Source organism: Ctenopharyngodon idella, chromosome 7 (assembly GCF_019924925.1).
Source record: "Ctenopharyngodon idella isolate HZGC_01 chromosome 7, HZGC01, whole genome shotgun sequence".
Taxonomy (NCBI): domain Eukaryota; kingdom Metazoa; phylum Chordata; class Actinopteri; order Cypriniformes; family Xenocyprididae; genus Ctenopharyngodon; species Ctenopharyngodon idella.
The window spans coordinates 15,552,941-15,577,412 of record NC_067226.1 but is presented as its reverse complement, the minus strand read 5'-3'; the positions used below and the strand labels follow the sequence as shown (position 1 = coordinate 15,577,412).

Sequence of the window (24,472 nt, the reverse complement as noted above, 5' to 3'; positions counted from 1 at the left end):
TGCTGAGCCTTGTTTGCCCTAGTAAGGTGATACTCAGTTCACTTCTCCAAGGGCACGTGCTGCAGAACAGACAGTGGTGGAGCCTTGGGCTCTTCTGAAATAACATCATGAGAAAGTGACTTGCAAGACTCCACTATCATTGCTTCAAGTAGCTCACCGGATGTTAGCAACTGTGGTTTTCCACTATCATGCCATGGTGGTGACAGCAGCAGCAGCATTAACATCTCAAACGACAGCAAAAACAAAGGCGGAATGCTTTCCATCACGTTCCCTCACCTCAGTAACTCAGAACCCTGGCCACAACTGTTAGCATATTCATAATCCAGACCTCTCCGAGGAAGTGCGGGAGGCAGGAAAGGAGAAAAAGGCATGAGCATTAGTCACCTTTTTAGAATACAAATCAGCTCTTTAGCTGTGCACTGCAGTGAGCGAGGCTGAGGGATTTTTGTTTGCGAAACACCTCCACCGATTAGTCTCTGTAATTGAACGGCAATTAAGAGTCAGGTTTCGCCCTGTGAGCACAATCGCTGACCAGGGGAAGTACTGCTGGGTAATGAGAAACCAAAAAGCTCTTTTCTCAGTGACAGCATCGGGAAAGGCTTTGATGGCAGAACTTTGAAGTGAATAGATACGCATCTCAATTCCCAGGTCCATCACGAGCACGTGTAGTGTTTAGAGGTTATGACTTCCTGTTACATTGCCACTTTTTAAAAGCCTGCTATTTCCTATGCCTCAAATAAACATTAGCCATTTAAAAATAAAATCTTTTTATTTCTGACATTTGCTCTCAGAATTATGGTACAAAGTACTAAAAGTTTTGACCTTCATCACACTTTTGTTTAGGGTGAGACTATCACTGTAATGTGGATGTTTGGATTTCACTCTGAGATCCTTGAAATTGCACGTTGCTGGTGCTAAACACTTGACCCGTTTTCTTATATGAGTGCTCTCTATGATGTAGCGTTATTCAGATCTTTACATCTTGGGAGTGGATCTCTGATTGCCTGAGGAAAAAGCGAGGATGGAGGAGTCGAATGAAAGAGGAGCAACCTTCTCAAAAGTCCAAAAGTCACACTGGCTTTGATAATACAAAGCTAGAAGGAAGCTCTCACTGTCTGTGGTCAAACACGCCCACTTAAAGATGACGTGTGTAATTGTTTCAATGTTTATACAATATTTTCTCCATTCCCAGCTAAATATCCAGAGACAACTCTAAAGGTGCGGTCACATTAGCAAAGTAAAAAAAAAAGACTGGATTTTGCCTGCAATAATTCGCCAAAAAATCAGTAAATCATTTGTAGGTTATAGTCTGGGGCAGGACAATCTGTTTGTCCTGTCATTATTTTGAGACGTTGTTTACGCATAGTGCTGTTGCTAGAACCTTTAAGCATGCCTGATTTCTCCATCAAACCTAAAATGTACTATTATAAACACTGTGATTCATTAGATTCAGTGGAGGTGAAAAGAGCAATTATCTCTGTTTATGCAGGCTGAAGTCTGAGGTATAGCACTATTATACAGATTTTAGCCATGCTGTGGGGTCTGCTGTGGATCCATTAGGGCGGTAGGATGATGTTTAAAAAAAGAAAGAAAGAAAAAAAAAAGGTTACTTACTGTAGATGCTGTTGAAATGACTATACACCAGGGTAGCAGGCACCCAGGGCTCTTCAACACATCTTCAAAGCCAGCCACCAAACAGGCAGGCAGTATTTGAGATCTCTTTCAGGAAGCACTTGGAGATATAGATAGGGAGAATATATTCAAATGTACAGTCAAACATGGTTTAAAAGACCAATCCTAACAGACGATCAAAACCAGTGACATTTGCAGAGGCACTGTTGGATCATTTTATATGAAGTACCATGTAGTATACTTTTGAACAACAGTAAAGATACTGTAGGAGTATGTGAGTGATACAGTATTAGTACATATTCTGTTAAATTTATAGTAAAACAATGGCAGCTATGGTTGCTAGAAATTCACAGTAAAAAGTACAGTGACAGTGTTTCAGGTATTATGGGATGGCATTATCGTGCCTACATATTTCACAACTTTATACTTATACATATTATGCTTAACTTTATAAATATTTCAGAACCATATTTCATTAGGTGGTGTGACGTTACAGGGTTAGTTCACCCAAAAATGAAAATAATGTCATTTATTACTTACCCTCATGTCGTTCTACACCTGTAAGACCTTCGTTCATCTTCAGAACACAAATTAAGATATTTTGATTTCCTCTCTCAAAATCCATAAAGGTACTAAAAACATATTTAAAACAGTTCATGTGAGTTCAGTGGTTCTACCTTAATATTATAAAGCAACGAGAATACTTTTTGTGTGCCAAAAAAACAAAATAACGACTTTTCAACAATATAGTGATGGGCCGATTTCAAAATACTGCTTTGGAGCTTCACGAATCAAATCAGTGACTCGGACCGCCAAAGTCACGTGATTTCAGCAGTTTAGCCATATGATAGGAGATCCAAATCACTGATTCGATTCGTAAAGCTCCGAAGCAGTGTTTTCAGCCCATCAAATGTTGTAGAAAAGTCGTTATTTTGTTTTTTTGGCGCACAAAAAGTATTCTCGTTGCTTCATAATATTAAGATAGAACCACTGAACTCACATAAACTGTTTTAAATATGTTTTTAGTACCTTTATGGATCTTGAGAGAGAAAATGTCATTGCTTTGAATGCAGGCCTCACTGAGCCATCTGATTTAATCAAAATATATTAATTTGTGTTCCAAAGATGAACGAAGGTCTTACGGGTGTGGAACGACATAAGGGTGAGTAATTAATGACAGAATTTTCCTTTGTGGGTGAACTAACCCTTTAATATATTTGAACTACCAAAATGTGGTTTTACTTACTAAAAACCACATAATAATACAGGTGGTAAAATAGAAAACCAGAAGTTTAATCAGAGTGGTCTGTCCATGAAGGCCAATCCACGAATAGAGTGCTCAGGGTCATTCACACAAAGAAAAAACATCATCCCGCTAACACACGACACTAAAATAACACAAACATTAACTAAATAACAGAAAATGTAACACAAAATACCTAACACAAAACACAAAGTACACTAATGTACATTACTGATAACAAAAATGAGAAGAAACAATCATTTATCTAAAACAAAATCATATTTGATGTCATGCAGAGATTTCTGGGATGTAAATTTTACAGCAATTCATAGATTTTACTTGCAAAAACCACATGAACTTGTAAAATTACATAGTCTATAATTGCATACAGGCCTGGTTTCACAGACAGAGCTTAGATTAAGCCAGGATTAAGTCTTAAATAAATTAGGACATTTAAGTAACTTTTTAAAATGTGCCTTAGAAAAATCATTACTGGTGTGCATCTTGAGGGGAAAAAAAATTCCTGGTTTGTGTGACATACTTAAACTTATATTGAGCCTGCTAAAAGTCCCTGAGAGTGTCTGTGTTACAGATTCCCTGGCTTTGTGTTTTGTGTGTTTTGTTTATTGGACTTTTAGTTTGCATTTTACCCTGTTTTTGTCCCTGTTTCCTGTCCTATGTGCCATTTTTGTATTCCTTTGTAGATTTTTTAGTTAATTAGTTCTGTGATCATTCCCAGGTGTGTCTTGTTTGCTTATATTACCCCTTGTGTATTTAAACCCCAGTGTTTCTTATGTTCCTTGTTGAGTCTGGTCCTTCATGGCAGTATGTTTGGTGTGCTCATTCTGTTCCTGGTTCTCTGGTTTTTATGCTTGATTGGATCCAGCTCTCCCTTTTTTTTTCAATTCACCAGTCGTTACAGTCTGTAAGCCTATACTTTTAGAGATGCTCTAGAAGTATAGGCTTACAGCAAAGCGTTTATCTGTTATGCTAACTAGCAATTAGCTATGCAACTACTGAATAGAGTTAGGCTAACTGTTCATAATACATAAATGGAGTCATATAGATTTCACTGTGTAGGGTGAGGTGCATATCCAAATATATAAAAATAAGATTAGTGTTTTAAGGAAAAAACAACAGCACAATATGATACACATACTTTAACAAGAAAATATTATTCACCATGCATGATGGGAAATTGCTACTCAGCATCTTGGTCATCTTAATTTCACTTTGCCAGCTAAATAGCAATCCTCCAAGTTGGTAACAGTACACTCAACCCTCATGAAAAAGGAAATCTTTGAATATTTATCCACTTTAGTATCTAACATGTATGTGTGTGAACATATGATCCACTACACAAATACAGTCTCAGAGACTTGAGGATGCTGACACATATACACAGAGATGAATCATATTTATTGCTACACACCACGTCTATCCAGGTGTGATTTTACACCATCTTACAACATGAGAGCTTCTGAGAGTTAAAGTGAGTGAAAAAAAAAATGAGTGAAAAATTGAGTACATCTGACCACACCATTTTCACATTAGTGTTTACTCTCAAGGCACTTTTCATTAGATACTACGTTTGTGGTTGGAGATCCAGAGTAGCAGAGTGTGCTCGCAGCTGAATTGCTGTAATTTACTGCTTTCGTTTAGCGATAGCTACTAAAATTTAGAAACCAACAGGGTAAGTGGCTGTTAACTGGAAATACCGTGCAAAGAACAGAATAACTTTCTCTCAGGTCTCAGTCTTCCACTGAAATAGCTTCACTTCTGTTTGATTTCAAGTGTCATTCCATAACCCTTCCTCTTTTGCTCGCCGTTTCCTTTTCTTGATCCTTCCGCTGTGAGAAAATATGATAGGAAATTAGATTCTTCTCAGACTTCTGAATGCTTGCAATAGGCCATGACAGAGCTTCTGGATCCGGTTTGACATTTCTCCTAAGAATTTTGTAATCTATTCATCTATCCATTCATCCGATTATTTGTTCTATATCTTTATGCTGGTTGGGGCAAAGGATCACTTCTAGTGCCTTTCAGATTCTGCAGTTGCTTCATTTCCTCCCAAGGCTCTTGCAGTGGCAACTGAGTCCATAGCTCTGCATTATGATTAAGGTCTTGGCATTTTATTGTGCAGAATTCAATATTTAGTTTAAGGCATGTGTAACATATTCCGCTGAATATATCCCACTAAACTAGTAATTATAGGCTGTGAGGCAGGGTGATCATTTGTGGTCCCAAAACATTGAGGCATTTTCTTCCCTTGCCCTCCATTAAGCGTAACAGTACACGCTAGCAGTTTCTTAGTCTTTGTTCCAGAGTAAAACTAAAACGGCTGCTCTTAAAACACTATATCTGCATTTTATTTGCTTCATCAAATATGTTTTAAGATGTTAGAGCTTGAATCCCCTCAGCAGAGACTCACTTGCATGTCTGGCCGATAAGAGTGAGTGATAAATAATGGTATCACTTTTACAGATGGTACAGACATTGCAGGGATGGTAAATCACTTCTCTGAGTGACTCTACACTTGGTTTGTTATACAATTGTTTCAGTCAAGACAAGAATAACTTGCTCTGGGGTTAGACCATTTACTGTAATTTCTCAATGTTTTTTATAAATCGTCAAGTGGTTTGGTGTTTGAGACCATGTACCCCTGATGAATAAGAAAAGGCTAAGAACTATTCTGAGAGGAATGTTGTGGACAGTTGAACTTCTGTACATATTGTGTAAAATGTGTTTTGCCTGCATTGTGGTTATTAATCATGATTATTCTCATTTGGAAAAAAAAAAAAAAAAAGTAATTTGCTTTATGCTTTGTAATTTGTCTTTATATTAGATATTATTATTTTATGAGAAGCAGTTCAATTGCAAATGAGGCAAACCACAGATTCGCTCCACAAATGCAAATTTACACAGACAGACTGTGTAAGATAGTTTTATACAGCAAAGGATGCATTAAACCAATCATAAAATTATAGTAAATAATTTTACATTGTAAAATTGTGCAAAAAAGTATTTCAACTAAATTTTGTTCTTGTGAAATTTCTATTCATTATTCAACACTGATAATTAGAAATGCTTCTTAAGCACCAAATCAACATATTAGAATGCTTTCTAAATGACACCAATGGCTGCTGAAAATTCAGCTTTGCCATAACAGGAATTAATTACATTTTAAACTATATTAAAATAAAAAAGTCACTTTAAATTGTAATAATATTTCACAATAAATTCAGCCTTAATTAATGAAATATATAGAAATATATAGGCCTATAATCTTACTGCCCCAAACTTTATAACAATGTAAATGCTCTAGATTCCTGGGGCCTCATTTATAAAATGTTGCAAAGAAACCGTCCTAAATTGGATCTTACAATCATTTCTCAGATGTGATACATGTGATTCATAGAATGAACATACACACAGAAAATACGCCTCTCTTTCAGATGTGAAATCTATAAATCGCAAATGATCTTGAACTTGTGCACAGCTGAATGGTTTCCATTCTCCGCGTTGTAAACAACACCTAATTAATGTAATTTACATATAAAAGATTACCAGTCATCGTCGAATCCTAAGTGAGCTGCAAGAATAGCTTAGATTTCCAAAAAGCCACAGTAACCTGACCAGGAAAACTCGTACATCTGCTCAGACCCTGACGTCGTGCTAAGCACTTTTCCACGTCAAAGACCGTTTTTATAAATATGAGCGTTGCCGTGGATTTAAGCATACGCACACTCTAAGATCAAATCTGTGCGTACGCACGCTTTATAAACGAGGCCCCTGGTGTTCATAAGAAGAACCCCAGAGAGGAAGATTTTAGATCCTGTAAAACCACTCCAACAGAGCATCCTTACATTTTGGTGGCCAGTCAATAATGAAAGGAGAGGATAGAATGTCTTCCTTTTCTAGCACCGCTGCCAATTTACAGCCAAGACTGAGAAGATCTTGAAGCAATGTAATGTAATCATTATAGGGCCTGACAGTACAGAGGTCTGCCTGAGTTAAGACACCCACTTCCCAGGTTCTCCGCTGAATGCACTTTATTTGGGAAATATTTATGGGCTTTACTTTGTAGACTGGCAATTGGTTAGGTTTAGTTTTCTGCCTCTCTGGTGCCTTTTACACTCTCACAAACCCCTCCTCCGTATGTGTATGAAGTGAGGATTTGACTATGATTAGGGTAAGGATGACGCAGCGTGCGTATGTGTGGGTGCAGCGGGCCACCGTGGCTGTTGTTGTCAGAGCTGAGGGTTGTTAGCGGCTCAGTGAATGAGAAAATACCCGGCGGGCCTCACTCCCATACCACGTCCGCCTACACCCAGACAGAGAGCAATGAGCGGACTTTATGGGATTTCACCCAACACCTCAAGTGGTTAATTACGGGATATGTAACATGACAAGTGTTTACACAGGATAAAGTTCTGGAAAGGGATGTCATTGACAGCTGTTGAAAAACAGGTCTTGGGTTAAATTGATAGGAATTTTATGAGATATTTATTGAACTTAATTTTTATATATTTTTAATGTTTTTAAAATGTCTCTAATGCTCACCAAAGCTGCATTTATTTATTTTTTATTATTGATACATTTTAAAATGGATAAATTCTGTCTTCAACAGCCATTTCTCAATGATTTGATGCTCAAGAAACATTTTTTTTATTATTATTATTAATGTTGAAAACAGTTGTTCTTCTTAATATTTTAGTGGAAACTGGGATACTTTTTTCAGGATTGTTTGATGTATATACAGTTATAAAGAACTGTGTTTATTTGAAATAGAAAGTCTTTACGTCTACTTGTGATCAATTCAATGTGTCCTTGCTAAATAAAAGTATTTATATCCTTTAAAAAAAAAATTTCCAAATAAACAGCCATGAGACCAGCAGAGTCTTGTGGTTTATATTCTGAAACATACAGAATAGCGTACCGCAACAATGGTTTGCTGGTAGACCGCTGGCTGCGTAATGTCTAATTGAATAGGCACAAATGGGCTTACAACCTCTGATGCTTAATTAGTTCAGGGTACACTGTTACAAAATGAATTAATACATTTCAACACAGTCAATTTAACTCGATTCCAGTGTGGTCTGACAAAAGTAGCCATGTTGTGCTGTTATATACAGAGGGGTCCAAAAGTCTGAGACTGTTTTTTCTCATTTAATGAATTTTCATTACAAACTATATTGTAAGCATAACAGTTTGAGCTAAAAGTTGAAATTAAATACTAACATGAATTTCAGAATGGCTTTGTATTTGATTTGTCCCCCGAACAGTACTTGAGCGCCATGAAATCCTCAGGTGTGTTTGTAAAGCCTAATGATCATGTTCACCAGCATGATTCAAGCCAAAGAGCATCTTGTGCTTCAATGGAAGCAAGAACATCTGACCTTTACAAAGGATTTCACATGATCGATGACACAAATTTTCTTATTTGATTAGTGACCTAGAAATAGTGCAGAATCTTTTACATCTTTGTTTTAATATCCTAAAATGTTCTGTTTATTTCCAGGTTTAAATTAGATTTTATTTAAAGAATTTAGATCTTTGTACCCTACTTATACTCCCTCATGTGACCAATGATGTCTTTTCTCTTCTTTTTTTTTCTTTCAGAATCAGAGTGGGATAAAGGAGAAGTAAGAAAAGAGAGGTGAAGTATGACTTTGTGATGCATCTCAGCGTGGGAAGTCAAATCCAGTGAGGTGTCCACCTTCCCCCCTAAACCCCTTTAGAAGCCACACCATCCAGAGGGACACTCTTTCAAGGATTCTCTCTGGACCTTGATACCCACAAGAGGGGTGTGAACAGGAAGGCCCAGAGGAAGTGGACAGTGTGGGCAGGATGTGGGAGGGACTGAGACTGCAGGTGTTCTTCTTGTGTTTAGGGGCTGCACTATGGAGCGCTGCAGCGGCAACGATGTACAGGGGCTCAGGTCCACGGGAGCGCGGCCACCGCCGCCATCTCTCTTTGCACAGACACTGGGAGAGAGGCAAAGAGGGCCAGGTGCTTCACCGCTCCAAACGAGGATGGGTCTGGAACCAGTTCTTTGTTATTGAGGAGTACACAGGCCCTGATCCCGTCTTAGTAGGTCGGGTAGGTAGAAACAAGCAGCTTCTACGTCCATTTCTTGTTGTCCTGCTCCTCGTTCTACATCTCCCTCCCTCTCTTTTTTCTCTTAAGGTTATACTGTGAAAGAAAGTCATTGGGGTTTTCATTACAGACAGAGTCCTTGCAATATCCTCCATTTGTTCCACAAAAGCAATCAGTGGCCCACTTGATTAAAGGTTATAAATTGGATTTCCTTTTTAATAACGGTGCAGTCCCCTATGGTTCTTGCATAGGGGAAATGGACGATTTATGGGCCTGCCGGATAGTTACATGGCAAACCTGCAGCACGTTGGCCTTTAAATTCCCACCTGAACCCAACTGGAGGTTTAGACTTATTGAGTGGGGATATTCTGTGTCAGGAGTTTAATTTCATTTTAACTAGCATAATCAACATCCCTTGATTCACATCAGCTCTATACAGTACTGTATAGAGTGCAACTTATAAACATTCATGCATCACGAACATGAGGATCATTCTCATTTTACAATGAAACGATGACGTTAGCTCAAGAGTAATGTAGACTTGCACTTAGGAGAGGGCTGTTTCCCTATGGAATTCGCTGTCAATGCAGCAGCTATCAGGTTGGATATTACCATAAGATATGATGCTATCATAGGCTGCTGAAGACCAGCCAAAAAGCTTTCTACTTGAAGTCAGCGTTCCTATTTGACCTTCTCGTTGTTGTTGAAAACCTCTCACACAAACCTCTCTTTCTCTCCCTCCAGCTTCATTCGGATGTAGATTCAGGAGATGGAAACATTAAATACATCCTTTCAGGGGAGGGGGCAGGCACTATTTTTGTCATTGATGACAAAACAGGCAACATTCATGCCACAAAGACTCTGGACAGAGAAGAACAGGCCCAGTATACACTGACCGCCCAGGCTGTAGCTCGAGACACCAACAAACCCCTAGAGCCTCCCTCAGAGTTCATTGTCAAGGTGCAGGACATCAATGACAATCCTCCAGAGTTCCTTCACGGCCCTTACTATGCGCGAGTGGCTGAGATGTCCAATGTTGGTGAGTACGAGCCTCTGGAAAAGCATATTTGTCAGCTTCTTCTCTTTCTCTATGAGCCCACGCCTGACAGCTTGTTCCTCATGAATTATTCAAAAGAGCTGAAATCTGACTCTCAGAAAGTGAGTCGGTAGTCTTGTTGCAACTGTTGTTTTGTGACTGCTGGCTTGTCTGCGTGTGTGTGTATGTGTGTGCCTGCATTTGTTTGTGTGCATGTGTTTGTGTTTACTGCATTTTCACTGTGCAATACATCACCAGTAATGCTCCCCTGTCACGGGGTAACGATCTGTTACCCCGATACCCCCCATTCACAGCTCACATAATACTACTGGGAACCTCGAAAGGCTAGTTTTGTCCAGGTCAATTCCTTATACTTTTAGACAAGTTGGTAAACATGCCGGGTGAATTGATTTTAGTGAGTAAACAGAATCAGATTTCATGGAAATTAGCAGACTGAGGCAAAACGTTGCATGCACAAACCCAAGGCAGTGGGTTGTATCGTGTAGCTTTAGACTCTGAAATACTCTTGCTGCCTTTAAAAAAGGTTGTTCAAGCTCAACTTTACAACCTGAGAAATAGCCAAGTTGTAGAATCTCTCTTATCTTTGCTGCCCCAATGGGAGGTATATCTGAGACTGTGAGATCTGGGCAACATCCAAATGTGTTGGATCCCTATCATGGCTGATTGGTGATGTTCTTTCTCTCCAGGTACTTCAGTAATAAAGGTCACAGCTACAGACGCAGATGACCCCACGTACGGCAACAGCGCCAGGTTGGTCTACAGCATCCTGCAGGGCCAGCCTTATTTTTCTGTGGAGCCGCAGACAGGTACAGTCATCAATAATGATATTTTCACTGGTTCAGTGTTAGTTCTGTGGAGCCAGCCATGCATTCAAAAATGCATCATGTGCAATTTCAAGTCATGTTTGGCTTCAATTCAATTACCACAGTATGAGGATTGGGAATGAAGAGGGTAGTCCTTTCACGCTTCACGAGAGCACCTTAGCTTTCTCTGAGCTAAATTAACCCATGGTCACATTAGTTCTACAATGTCCCAGTGGCAGTGGAAACCACTACAGCAGTCAGAGGAGATTGAGCAGATGCTGCTAATAAACTAAAGCTGGATGTTTTTCTTGATCCTGTTCTGTGCGGCTCATCTGCATGGTACTAACAAAGCCATCATACAACTATTCCACATATATTCCCTTTGGACTATGGGGGTATACATTTGTTTCATGCATTATGAACCTCAAGAATGAGCAAAATAGCCACATATTTTTCTTGCCCGAAAGATTACTGGAAGAGTAAAGTGTCATTTGAAATTGTGAATTTTATTCTACAGCAGTATCTTGACAGTATGCATTTACTGCTAATTGTAATATATTTACAGATTAAATTAGCTGATATATTGATTTATATTGATGATAATAAATTTAGATGGATGATTGAAGTGTTTGAAATGTAGTTCACTGACATCTAACTTCAAGGTTTTTCACTTAAAAATGAATAATTACTACTGTAACTAAAAACTGTTTAGATGGAATAAATCTCACAAATGTCTTACTCCATCTTAATCTATACATGTACGTCTCTAGGAATCATTCGAACAGCCCTTCCCAACATGGACAGGGAGGCCAGGCAGGAATATGATGTCGTCATCCAGGCCAAGGACATGGGTGGACACATGGGCGGTCTGTCAGGAACCACTCAGGTTAAAATCACCCTGACTGATGTCAATGACAACCCTCCAAAGTTCGCTCAGGGTGAGAGAATTTATTCTTCCAGCTGTGAATGTTCTCTCTTTCTCTGTCTTTCTTTCTTTCCCTATCTCTATCTCTATTCCATCCATCATTTTTTGTCCCCCTCTATCCTTGTCAGGTTTTATTATAGTCACCGTGGCCATGCCTTGCTCTTTGGCTGGCTACACACAACATTACTCTGACCTCTGCTATGCATGCACCACGGGAGGAGAGTTTGCTTTTAGCCAGTGCACAGCTCTTTCTTCTCCACACTTCAATCCTCAAACCACATATTAACATTGACAAGGCCTGAGGGACCAAGTCAGAATTTGCTAATACAAGCTACAGATGTTAACATGAAAATATCACAACTTAATTATTCAAATGTTCTTTAAACGTTCAGCACGAGCACGATGACATCAAGTCTCTCGAGCGTGAAAGACTGGATGAAATATTTACCGTGTTTGCGTACACCGAAGAGAGCGGGAACGGGCTTGTGTGAGTTTGTGCTTATGCATTGCCAATGTGACATTAAACTGCACACTAAGCACATAGATTTTATCTGTCTTTTTGTTCCAGAAATCGGCCCTATAAATCTCCTTCTAGCTTTTGCTTTTTTGTGCGCTCTGAGCCTCGGGCTCAGTAGCAAAGGGCCTTCAAGCTTTTCCCTGACTTAAGCAGAATGCAGCATGGTCCCAGCGCTCCAGCTCCTACATAAGCCCTGTTTTTGGTGCTGGTAGAAACCGTTATTCATAGACCAAAATAAACTGTACATTGCAAGGTTATTGCCCACAATGAGTAGCTTAGGCCAGCAGATCCTTAAATCTACCTCACCGATTGTTTTGAGCCAACTGCATGATGGAACATTTCAGGAGCAAGATAGATATTTTAATGTAGACAGCAGTTTGGCTCAGAGCAGAGGTGAGAATCTGAGATATTTAACGTGGTTCTGCTCGTTTCGAAAATGCAGCTTGGTCAGTCGGCTGTCTCTTTCAGGCTCGATAATTGATTCCCAGAGTTGTTTGCCATATCCGAAAAAGACTTTGACACATGACTCACTACAAACTTAGCTCCCGAAAAACGTGTAGATGAAAATGCTTCCTTTTTTTTTTGGTCTGTCGATGGTTGAATTGAAAAAGCAGACCTCTTTGCACACCCTGGCCTTTCTTCACGAGGACTTCCTCCCCATGTGGGAGTTATTTTTGTAAATGCAGCTGAAGCCTTTGGCTCTCAGCAGACAGGGAGTGGAGCCATATGGTCCTTCTGCGAGCTCCAGCCTCAGGCAGGTGTCTGTTATAGTCTTCATACACCCACCCACATACACGTACAGGCTCACTCGAGCACACAAATATAAATTTCACACATGCACTTGTGTTCTCACAAGCTAAGAGCTCACAGGTGCCAGGCGGGTAGCTGAAGGTAGCACCGGTATCATGCAGTGAGCAGACTCTCTATTCCCGTGTGGGCAGTGTGATCATGATTTTTCTTGCTTGTGATATTATAAATCATATTACCTTCTACCTCTCCTTTCCTGAGAGCTCCTGGGACTCACTCTTCTCCTTTACAGGTGTTTACGCCATGGCGGTCTCAGAGGACAAGGTCCCCGGGGAGGAGGTGGGCCGACTGAAGGCCAGAGATCCTGATCTAGCGGAGAACGGACTGGTGGATTATCGCATCTTGGAGGGAGACGGCATGAACCTCTTCGAGATCACCAAGGACTCAGAGACCCAGGAGGCAGTCGTCAAACTAAAAAAGGTGAAGTGTGTGAGAGTGCAAAAGCGAGTGCCAAAGAAGTATGTGTGAATGCGACCTCTTTTTACATAAGCGAGCTTGTGAATGGAAGCAAGTAATGGAAGCAAGCACATGAGAAAGGGAGGGGTGTTCTTTTCAGATAACTTTCCTTTGAATTTCTGTCCATCCTTTAGTTTGCCAGGTTGTCTTCTTGAGGTATCGTTTGCATTTAGCTTATGTGCTTATCCATTGGTGTTCCTATTTGCATGGATGGTCATATATGCAAGGTTGTGTGTTCAGGTGTAGGACTACTAGGAAGCTGGAGTGATTTTTCACCATTTTCACTCTGTAATTGCAATGACATTGCCCATCCCTTCTCTATTATATCTGAGATGAGCATTGACTTTCATGGCTGCTTTTCTCTGTCCGTGTGAGGGGAGCTCATCTGGGTCGTGCTGCCCGGGTTATTCCTCCCCTGCTCTGAGGCCCTGGATTATGCAGACAATTACACAGCCACTCGGGTTAGGCTACCGCCCGTCCGTGCCCCCACCTTCCGTGGACGAGGCAAATTCTCACATTGCCTCGAGGAGCCTGCTCACCACCAACCAGCTTTAGCCTGAGAGCCAAAGAGACCCAGTCTAAAGCCGTAACACTGCCACCTGCTGGTGATCTTTTACCCTTCACCCCACATGATCATCCACAAAATGATCGCTAGAAAGGGAAGCATATTGAAGAAAGGAAAATGTATGCAATCAAGAATTATTGCTGTCTGAGCTGTGTTATCTGGTGAAGCATCAGCATATTGTGGATGTTGTTGGTGTAAAGGAGGTTTGTATGGTGCAGGAATGATTGGAGGATTTTGTCAGCCTCGCTTGTTTTTGTTTTTTTGCCACAGCAGTGCATTTTCAGATTGCCGAGAATGGTGTGAGGAGGGGATGAATCAGGCGTAAGGGTGAGAGAACAGACAATACGGCATGCCAACAACAATCAGCTTGATGCAATGCTGCTTCACTCAATAACACAATGCCTCGCTGATACACCTCTTGGGAAATCATCACCTTTTGCTCTTCAAAGCATGTTGAAAATTAAAGTCGAAATTACTGACGGAATTGCCAGGGTTTTAATCAAGTATTCTGTTTCAACTGCGGGCAGGCGACGCAGGCTGAATATTAAGAGGAGATGTAGCATTATTGCGAATATTATCTGCTTCTGATTAGGTTCAGTCGGGAGATATTAGGTGCCAAATAAAGGATTTGGGGGACCGCTGTTATCAGGATAAACAGAGAATAGTTTCCAACCTGTTTGAGGAAAGAACTGGGTCATACTTGTTTCCAGCTTTGGCAGCTCAATTAAAGAGTTGAAATAAATAAATAGATAATAATAAAAGAAAAATGGGGGAGAATAGAACGAGGAAACAATAAAAAACTACTTTTTACCAATCGACACACGGCTAGCCGGCATGTGTACGTGTGAGTGTGTGTTTGAGTTGATATGTACCCTTTATGTGTAATTCTCACTTGGTAATTTGTGACCGAGAGGTGTGACGGGTGAGGCAGGCTAATCAGAACACAGGCAGACGTGTGAAAACTGGCTATGCAGGATGACACGGGCAGACCAAATGACTGGCTGCATTTGAGAACAGTTGTTAAATCTTGTTTCATTTGCTTACACCTAAATGGCATGAGAATTGTGCCAGTGGAGAATTGTGAAAAAGTGCAATCTGTTACTGAAATATATCTGCAAGAGTCTTGATATTTGTATGCTTTCTCATATGAGTTTCTTTGTGGAGTCAGTCTCCTTCCCAAATGTATAACAACAGTGCCCTCTAGTCTGTTTCTTTTAAACTTTGCCATTTTTATTTATTTATTTTATATATATATAGAGAGAGAGAGAGAGAGAGAGTCGAAATATATATTATATATGGTTAAATATGTTCCAGTGTTTCTTTTTCCCCCCTTTTATTTAATTTCTGTTGATTTATTGGTAATCTATTAATGATTATTTATTTGCTCAAATTTAATAATCTAGTAATTCACCTTTGGTTCTCCATGTAGTCCAGAATCAATTGAAACAAAGGTCATATTCATCTTCAGACATGTACAGTGAAAATATTTTTTTTTTTTTGTATTGACAGCCTCCATCAAATTGAATAACCGAATTGTGTCCTGACCTCTTGTTTTCAGCCTGTGGACTTTGAGACAAAGCGATCGTACACACTGAAGGTAGAAGCTTCCAATCCGCATGTGGACCCCCGTTTCATTGCCTGGGGTCCATATAAAGATACTACCATTGTGAAAATATCAGTAGAAGATGCAGACGAGCCCCCGACCTTCATGGCTCCCAGCTACAACTTTGAGGTGGAGGAGAACGCCCCAGCAGGCACTCTGGTCGGCCGTGTGCATGCCAAAGACACCGACATCATGAACAACCCCATCAGGTAGCGCCTGCTTCCTATGAAAAGAATCATATTACTTTTGCTTTGGATGTTTGGATGTTTTTTTGTTTTTTTTTTGCCAGTACAGAAGTATGATCAGTGCTTTGTGTTTGATGACAGTTTTTTCTTCAGGGAATCTTGATTTATTAGACAAAATTCAAAGAGAGACTGAGAAAGAAAAAATATTATAGAAAGAGAGAAAACCCCCAAAAGAAAGTTTTCACATTTAATTTTTTTTTTTTTCTCTTTCATCCCAGATATATGATTCCACGCTACACAGACTTGGAAGAGTTTTTCACCATTAATCACGAGGATGGAATTATTAAGACCACAAGGCCTTTAGATCGGGAAGCACAGGCTTGGCATAATATCTCTGTCAGTGCTACAGAGATTGGTAGGTCACTCATCTCTTTTCCGGGTTTTTAAATAACAGAGTAGCCTTGCATGTTTCTCATTTTTTCCCTAACCAAGCACTCCAGCTCTCCCTCCACCCTGCTCTTATGTGGTTGTAGTGTCGCCAGGCCTCCTGCTTGATTTCAGAAGAGACAGCCACAGATTACCTCTTCAAACTTCAAATGATACCCTCAGCTCAGTGAACAGAGTGTAATTGGCCATAAATGTTATATATTTATTTTTGTATGTATGTGTTTTCCTTGAGGTGCAGTTAGTGTTTGTTTCTTGTTGAATTCAAGGTTTCTGTCTGATACATTTTCCTTTTCATTCCACTGTCTTTGATAATTTCAGCTATCAAAAAAAAAAAAAAAAAAATATGTCTAAAGAAAACTTAGAAAATAGACAATATTCTTTTGTTATGTGGAAGATGCTTGTGTCTGAAAGTATAATATCAAGGCATTTGCTAAACCTGATCATTTCAGATAGGAGCTGTGAGTGAAGCACAGTCTGGTCTTTTTTAGTCGTCACTCACGTCCTTCCACTAAGGGCTAACTTAAATTTATACAGCACACTGAATATAGATAAAATTTGTCTTTTTGTTTATTACTGTTGTTGTTCTAGGCGGCCATCATCAAGATGCAAAAGTACGAGTCAATATCAAAGTAAAAGACGTGAATGACAATGCTCCAGAATTTGCCGCTCAAAACGAAGTGCTTGTCTGTGAGAATGTCAGCCCTGGAAAGGTAAGTAAACTAACTGTTTATACTTGAGAACAGTTAAATATTTGTAGGGCTAATTAAATAATTATCAACTAATTAAATCATCTGTAACACTTTACAGCAAGGTTCATTAATATTAGTAAATGCATTAGGATTTTTTAATAATATACTGTAGTATTGTTAGTTCTTTAGTTAGATATTGCATTAATGTTAACATATACACATCTACATTATCGTTCTAAAGGGGGTCAGTACGTTTTTTTTTAAGATATGTATACTTTTATTCAACATAGATATTAAATTGATCAAAAGTGACAGTAAAGACATCAAATCAGCATATTCAAATGATTTCTGAAGGACACGTGAAAATGAAGACTGGAGTAATGATGCTGAAAATAAATTTTAAATTGCAATAATATTTCACAATATTATAGTTTTTACTGTATTTTTGACTGAACAAATGCAGGGTTTTTTATTTGACTGTACCTTATTTATCTGTACCTGTGAGATGTAAAATAGTGTACATGTCTTTAAATAGGTACAGGAAACTGTTAATGAATTAGCTAATTCCTAAAAGAGGTCATAACTTCTATTAAAACTTTTAAATGAACACAAAATAGATTATATTGATGTCTAAATTTAATCAGTGCCGTTCACTCTCCCTTTGTCGGGCAGTTGAAAGTTTGAGTGAGTGACAGAGAAAAAAGAGAGAGAGAAGGAAAGAGAGATAAAAGAGGCATACATTTATTTAAAGGCATGCCCTGATGATTTTAACCAATTTAACATGGCCTGATTTGAACTCTCTGCTCCACAGCTCATTGAGACAGTTAGTGCTACGGATAAGGACGAAATGGCCCACCGCCAGCACTTCCACTTCAGCCTGGCCCCTGAGGTCGCTAACAACCACAGTTTCTCCCTCAAGGACAACAGAGGTGAGTGACACACAAAACACCCCATAATAGAATAATTTCCACTGAAGAACTGCTTCTTTCAAGTTAAGTAAACTGCCTCAGGAAATACGCCAATTGAAACACAAAATATTTTAGTCTCTTTCCAAACCAAATGAGTTTATGCATGCGTAGGAGTGAGTGTGTGCAGTGTCGCCCAACCAACCTCGTGCTGATAATTAGGTCATGATGAGGTGGGCAAACTCAAGTCAACTTCCTCTCTTATTAATTATGGAGGCGTCACTCTAGTTTGAGCTTCTCCATCTGTGGATTGGAAATGTGGGTGAGGCCCAGCTGGTTGGCATCCGTGTTTGTATTTGCTTCTCAGGCACCCTGCTTGGTGCACCAAGAAAACCATCATCACCATTTAGTCTAATAGTCTTTGCCCAAACAGTTTTGAAGACCACACTTAATAGCCCTGCCTACTGTAATGTGAGCCTCAATTGCTGGGAAATGAGAAGCCTGAAGTTTAAGTTCACTGAGGAGCGCCATCGTGACTGGGTGGTGCTCAGTTTGAGGGGAATTCGCTGCTTTTATATGAACTCATTATATTGTGGCTCTAGGTAGATTACAAGCTGAATTATGTATGTTTCAAAGAAACTGTAAATCGTGTTTACTTTGCTTACAAGGAGCTTTGGTGTTATTTCAGAACGCTCGGTATGACTGCTATGATATGATAATGAATCGTAGTCCATATGCTAACAGACTAAACTGTTTCCCACCTGTTGAGCTGTTGAGTTTGTAGTCGTAAAACCTGGAAGAGAGTTTGCATTTTCAAGCCATGGGTTCAGAAATTTCCAATCCTTTTTCAGAATTACTTTAGATGTTCCAATTTTGTTTACATAAATTAAACTCAGTCATACATCAAATGGTGGAAGCTGCTATTTTTTTCATTGCTAATTAAGGACTACAACTATCTCAAGGATGTGAGTTTATGTGCTTAACGAATCAGACTACTGTAGCTCCATGTAATCCATGACCTTATTTTGCTCAAAAATCGAAAACGTTTCTATTCTAAACACCCCAAGAGACCCCATGGCAAAATAGCCTTCCAGGTTGACCTACAAATTGACGTCATTTCTGAACCTCTCTGTTCCAACTGACTAATTTCTGATTGTGCTATATTTCTTTTTGACCACCAATAGATTGGAAATATCAAGAAATACAATGAAGGTGTCAGTTGCTGATGCCAGTAACTCACTTAATTGTTCCCTGACTGAGTGGAACATGTGTTAATTGTATTTAAAGTGCAAATGTTTACAATCACAGATCTGTTTAGGCTTTTTTTCTTGGTTAATAGAGCAAACCCGTGTGAACAGAGAAGATGAGGGAGTGAAAGAGAAATGACTGTCTTTCCCATTTGGTCTGCTTTAATGAGAAAGGAGATGAGGACTTTTTAGCAGGCCATTTCAAAAGCCAACAATATTAGGGAGACAGATTAGGCTACTCAGATTGACTGGCTTTATCAGGAGCCAGAGCCTTTCAAATGGATACAGTTTTCAACAGCTTTGCCCACCCATTTATCTGAAGCTCCATTATGCTCCACTCTCTGCACAGAGGCTCTGACATGACTCCTATTATCAGACGGACACAATGAAGGCCTGCTGATTATATATGTGCATGAACTCTAAGTATTATCAGTTTAGTGGTAATAATTTAAAAAAAAAAAAAAATCTGCATCAGATCATGGTTATAAATGTGTTCCTTTTACATGCTGCAAGGCTGTAAGAGTGCCAACTGCATTTTAATGTGGGGATTGATCAACATCCTGCAATTTCCATTTTATAGTAAATTCTGTTGTTGAGACCCATAAAAGTTGAGGTCTATATGAACTTTCTTTGCAGGTCTATACATAGTATATTACAGTATGATAATAATGGAGAGAAAAAAAGATACCCTGTTAATTGTATACTGTTAATATTTTCCAGAAAATCATTTGTTTTGGCTTTACAACATGCAAGTATACAATATTTTTTTTGTCATACATCAAGTAAACGTGGCCAGTGTATCATACGCATTCATGCTTCCTTGAGATTTCTAAGTGTAGAGCATTCTCCAATAAGACAACATCGCAAACAAGGACCCAGAGGAGCTGTCTCTGGTTCGAATGTGGCAAATTGATACTTCACACAGCCCATGGTAATCTCACTGACAGAATATGATATAGAATTATAATGGATAACATTAGATTGATCGAGCCTGTCTGCAGCGTCGTGCTATATGAGCGTTCTGGCCATATCATTAGCGGCCTTCCCTGACAGAGCCACTGAAGGTTGAAGAAAGTGGTGCCAGAGGGAGTGAAAATGACTAAACCCCAGGCCCCTAAATGAACTCACTCCATCTACGCCTTCAGCGTGACCTTGCACTGAGTCAGGGAAATGTGCTGGCACTGATCCATCCCTCCCAGTTGCAAATAAAACCAATACCGCTCCCTCCGCTCTAACTTTGATTACACTTCCAAAAGCTGATAAATGTTCACAATATTAAACATGAATTTAATATTGGAGGATTCACACCTCATTGACTCTCACCGGTGGCTGTGGGTAGTTCTCATGGCACCTAAACTCCAGGGAGGGGAAAACTTTGTAATTCCTTTCAGCACATTTACAACTCTGTTGTGAATTTACTGAAATCTTGTAACCACCTCATCAGCTGAACTAAACGTTCCATCACTGTTCCTCTGCTGCTTCCACAGACAGCACTGCTAGCATCTTTGTGATCCGGAAGGGCTTCAGCCGAATGACCCAGGATGTGTACCACCTTCCCATTGAGATCAATGACAACGGCGTACCTCCGATGAGCAGCACCAATACTCTTATAATTCGTGTGTGCAGCTGCGACAGTAAAGACACCATCCTCTCCTGCAATGTGGAACCTTTCATCCTGCCAGCAGGGCTGAGCACCGGAGCTCTGATTGCCATCTTGGCCTGTATTGTTATTCTACTGGGTGAGCTTAATTATATTTGTATAAGAATATACAAGCAACCATGTGTAAATAATAGGGGTCTAGTGGATTTTTGTCAATATTTGCATTTCACCCCAAAACGTGCAGACACATAAACAAATACAGAAGCTTGAAGTATTTATAGAACAGATACTTTACAGAGAACATATTTATTTACATTGCTTGTCTCTAAAATTTAAACACGGCTTTGTTTCCTAAAAACATTGTGAGCCTAAATAAGTTGTAAAGACGATAATTTCCAAATTTAATATTTGAAATAGTCTATTGTAGAGTGCTAAAATACACTGTAAGTAGGCAAACTCATGCAGTTACCTGCTGTAACATTGTACAGTTATGATTTTTACAATTAATTCAGCATACAATGTGACTTTAATAATAATTGACTTTTATTTAAGCCAATAAATAAAAAATTATATTAATAACAATGCATAAAATAAAATATGAAAAAAAATATGTGAATAGATAAATTATCAAAATAGGTAATTTGAGAAAATGCAAATGGATATGATTGTGTAAATAGAAGAGACTGTATGAATAGATTATATTTAGGTATGTTTCCATATACACACATAATCATGTTGAGTGTATTTTGGGAAATGCATGTAAAGTTTGTAACTTTGCATATTGAAAACACTCTTAAGAGGGATTCAGAATTTATTCCTGTCAAACCATATTGAGGAACTGTAAAATTACCCTTCATCATTTCCCAAAATATATTTGCTGTCTCTAGTTATTTTGACTTGCCAAAGCTGTATTAAAACATTGAATGTAATGGGAACACTTTATCTTTGTAATGAAGAGATCATGAAGAGAGCAACTACATTTAAGAAAACAGTTTCTGATGTGATTACTTATATACAGAAGCATTAGTGAGAGATGCTGTTAGCATTGGCTTGATATTTGTTTGCTTGTCTGCAGCAATCGTGGTGCTGTTTGTGGCCCTGCGGCGCCAGAAGAAGGAGCCTTTGATCGTATTTGAGGAGGAAGACATTCGGGAGAACATTATCACCTATGATGACGAGGGAGGTGGAGAGGAGGACACAGAGGCGTTTGACATCGCTACCTTACAGAATCCAGATGGTGCCAATGGATTCCTGCCCCGTAAGGATATCAAGCCCGAGCTGCAGTATCCAATGCGCCCTGGCCTGAGGCCCATCGGCAACAGTGTGGATGTGGATGATTTCATCAAAACGCGGATTTCTGACGCGGACAATGACCCCACAGCGCCCCCGTATGACTCCATTCAGATCTACGGTTATGAAGGTAGAGGCTCTATCGCCGGCTCTCTCAGTTCCTTAGAGTCGGTGACCACAGATTCAGACCTGGACTACGATTACCTCCAAAGCTGGGGGCCGCGCTTCAAGAAACTTGCCGATCTTTACGGCACCAAAGACTCCGCTGATGACAACTCTTAACGTTCGCTCAAATAAGTCCTTTTTCATCTCCCTCCACCCAGCCCTCCTCCACTAACTGTGTGTTTTGTGAAGTTTACTATAAGTATTCCATGAGTTTGTCACTTTATAGTAAACTTTAGCTTGTTTGTAAGTATACGCACAGTATACTAGATGCTGGGAGCGTCATAGGTGCGATCACAATGTGCTATGCGGGAGCCAGGAGGGTGGACATAAAAATTTTACAAAAACAAAAAAACGAAACAAAAAAAAAGATAAAAGAGACACATAGACACATCTGTGGTGGACGTGTCTCTGTGGTGTGTATGAAATGAAGAAATACGTGACAATGTTGTTTAAGAACTGAAGAACATTACGTTTCACTTTTGATGTTTGTAGGTTCCCACAGGTTTGAGGTTATGGATGTGGATCACAGAGAGACATGGATTTGTTGATACTGTGAATGAGCTCACGAAGAAATAAAAAAAACAAAAACAGTTGCCTTATTAAGTAATCGGAGCGAACGTCAGCAAATCAAGGGGCCGTTTACACGACACTGTTTTCAACTAAAAACAGAAAACTTTTTATTCATCTTGGCCTTTCATTTACACGACAACGGCATTTTGGGGGCCTGAAAAAGCAAACTTTTGAAAATGGGTTTCAAAGTGCAAGTTTTTGAAAATAATACCGTTACGCAAATGTGTGAAAACGGTGATGTCATGTGCATGTGTATTATGTGTTCAGCCTATAGGGGCGTAGTTTTTCTTTACAAAGTGACCTCGCCAACTACTGGCCTGGCATGCATAGTACAGCATTTTTAATTGTTTTTGCGGATCCGTGTGAGCAGGGATCCTTTTGACAACGTTGTCGTCTGTACACGAAAAATGCAAAGGAAAAAACTTTTTTGGTTTTTAGTACATTGTTGTCGTGTAAACGTACCCTTAGACTTCTGTAACTTCTGTAGCGCCTCCATATTGTCTTTGGAGATGTTATCCAAACAGGTCCTTTTTTTTTTAATATATATGGAAGCAGATGGATGGATTTCAGCAAAAATAGACTGTTTTTTCTGTCATCTAGAATAAAAAAAAAAAAATCTTCAGCCCAGTTCCATCTATGAACAATCACAAAGAAAGACCTGTGAGCTCAAAAATCGCCTTAACTAATGGACACTCTTGCAACGCAGTGCATATTTTGTAACTTGAAAGCTATATCCTAAAGCAAGCTAAAGTCCTTATTACGTATGTACAGTACAATGTGCAAAATATGTCTCTTGAGGATCAATCTTACACCGATCAGTTTATGTAAATCTTTCTCTCTTTTTTTTTTTTTTTTTTTCTATTATGATGATATCATTATGACTATCATTTTTTTTTTCCAGTTTTCTTCGTTTCTCATTTTCTTTAATGGCTTATGTTATTCTCCTTGGTGAGAAAATAGCAGTCTGTCCTGTCGCAGTGAGAAATGGCTAATTTCTATGTCAATTTTATGGTAACTATTTGTACAATTTTAAAAGTTCTTATTTTAGTATACATACAAATATCAGTATTTCAACATGTAAGGAAAATATTACAGCATCACACTTATATTTTATGAACATTGTAATGTTGCTTTATTATGTGCTTCAATCTAAGAAGCAAAAACTTTGAAATAAATGCTCTTTTTATAAAAAGTGATTGATGGCGGTAATAAATTTGTGTGAACAAAATCTATTAGTGCTAATCGCTGTAGCACAAGTCATGATGGAAACACAAAGGTTGAATGCGAATACAGAGCCTTCGAGTTATGCATCGCATGAATTGCATTCACAGCAGAGACGTGCAGAGCTTTTCACCGGCGGCTTCGGTGCTTTCCAGTGGTAGGTCTCTCCATTGTCTCCCACTAGAGAGGCTTGCATTCTTTCCTCTCCCAGGGTATCCGCACACTGAAAGGTCAATGTGCACTTTGTTAAAAAAAGGAAAAAAGAATGAAAAGAAAAATAGCATTACATAAAACCAAACTTCAGCCCACCTGAATGAGATTGTACACCAATTTCCCTGAAGGGGCTTGGAAATAAACAGAAGAGCACTGCTGCAGGCTCTTCTCGCCCATTCTCCACACATGCTGTAGCCATGTATGAAGTGAAGCACAGGAAATAGCCGCTGATG

General features: G+C 39.3%; 1 protein-coding gene across 1 annotated transcript in view; it reads left to right on the top strand.

Moving 5' to 3' along the window:
* The window catches only part of cdh11 (cadherin 11, type 2, OB-cadherin (osteoblast)), a 50,334-nt gene extending 26,333 nt beyond the window's left edge, over positions 1-24,001 (top strand). The window contains exons 2-12 of the mRNA XM_051899648.1: positions 8,498-8,977; positions 9,719-10,013; positions 10,718-10,837; positions 11,605-11,772; positions 13,316-13,503; positions 15,663-15,916; positions 16,171-16,307; positions 16,928-17,049; positions 17,840-17,957; positions 20,668-20,919; positions 21,856-24,001. Of these exons, the coding sequence (XP_051755608.1) occupies positions 8,726-8,977; positions 9,719-10,013; positions 10,718-10,837; positions 11,605-11,772; positions 13,316-13,503; positions 15,663-15,916; positions 16,171-16,307; positions 16,928-17,049; positions 17,840-17,957; positions 20,668-20,919; positions 21,856-22,352 (2,403 nt within the window). The 5' untranslated portion in view covers positions 8,498-8,725 and the 3' untranslated portion in view covers positions 22,353-24,001. The remainder of the gene's footprint in view (positions 1-8,497; positions 8,978-9,718; positions 10,014-10,717; positions 10,838-11,604; positions 11,773-13,315; positions 13,504-15,662; positions 15,917-16,170; positions 16,308-16,927; positions 17,050-17,839; positions 17,958-20,667; positions 20,920-21,855) is intronic.
* Positions 24,002-24,472: the final 471 nt, after the last annotated feature.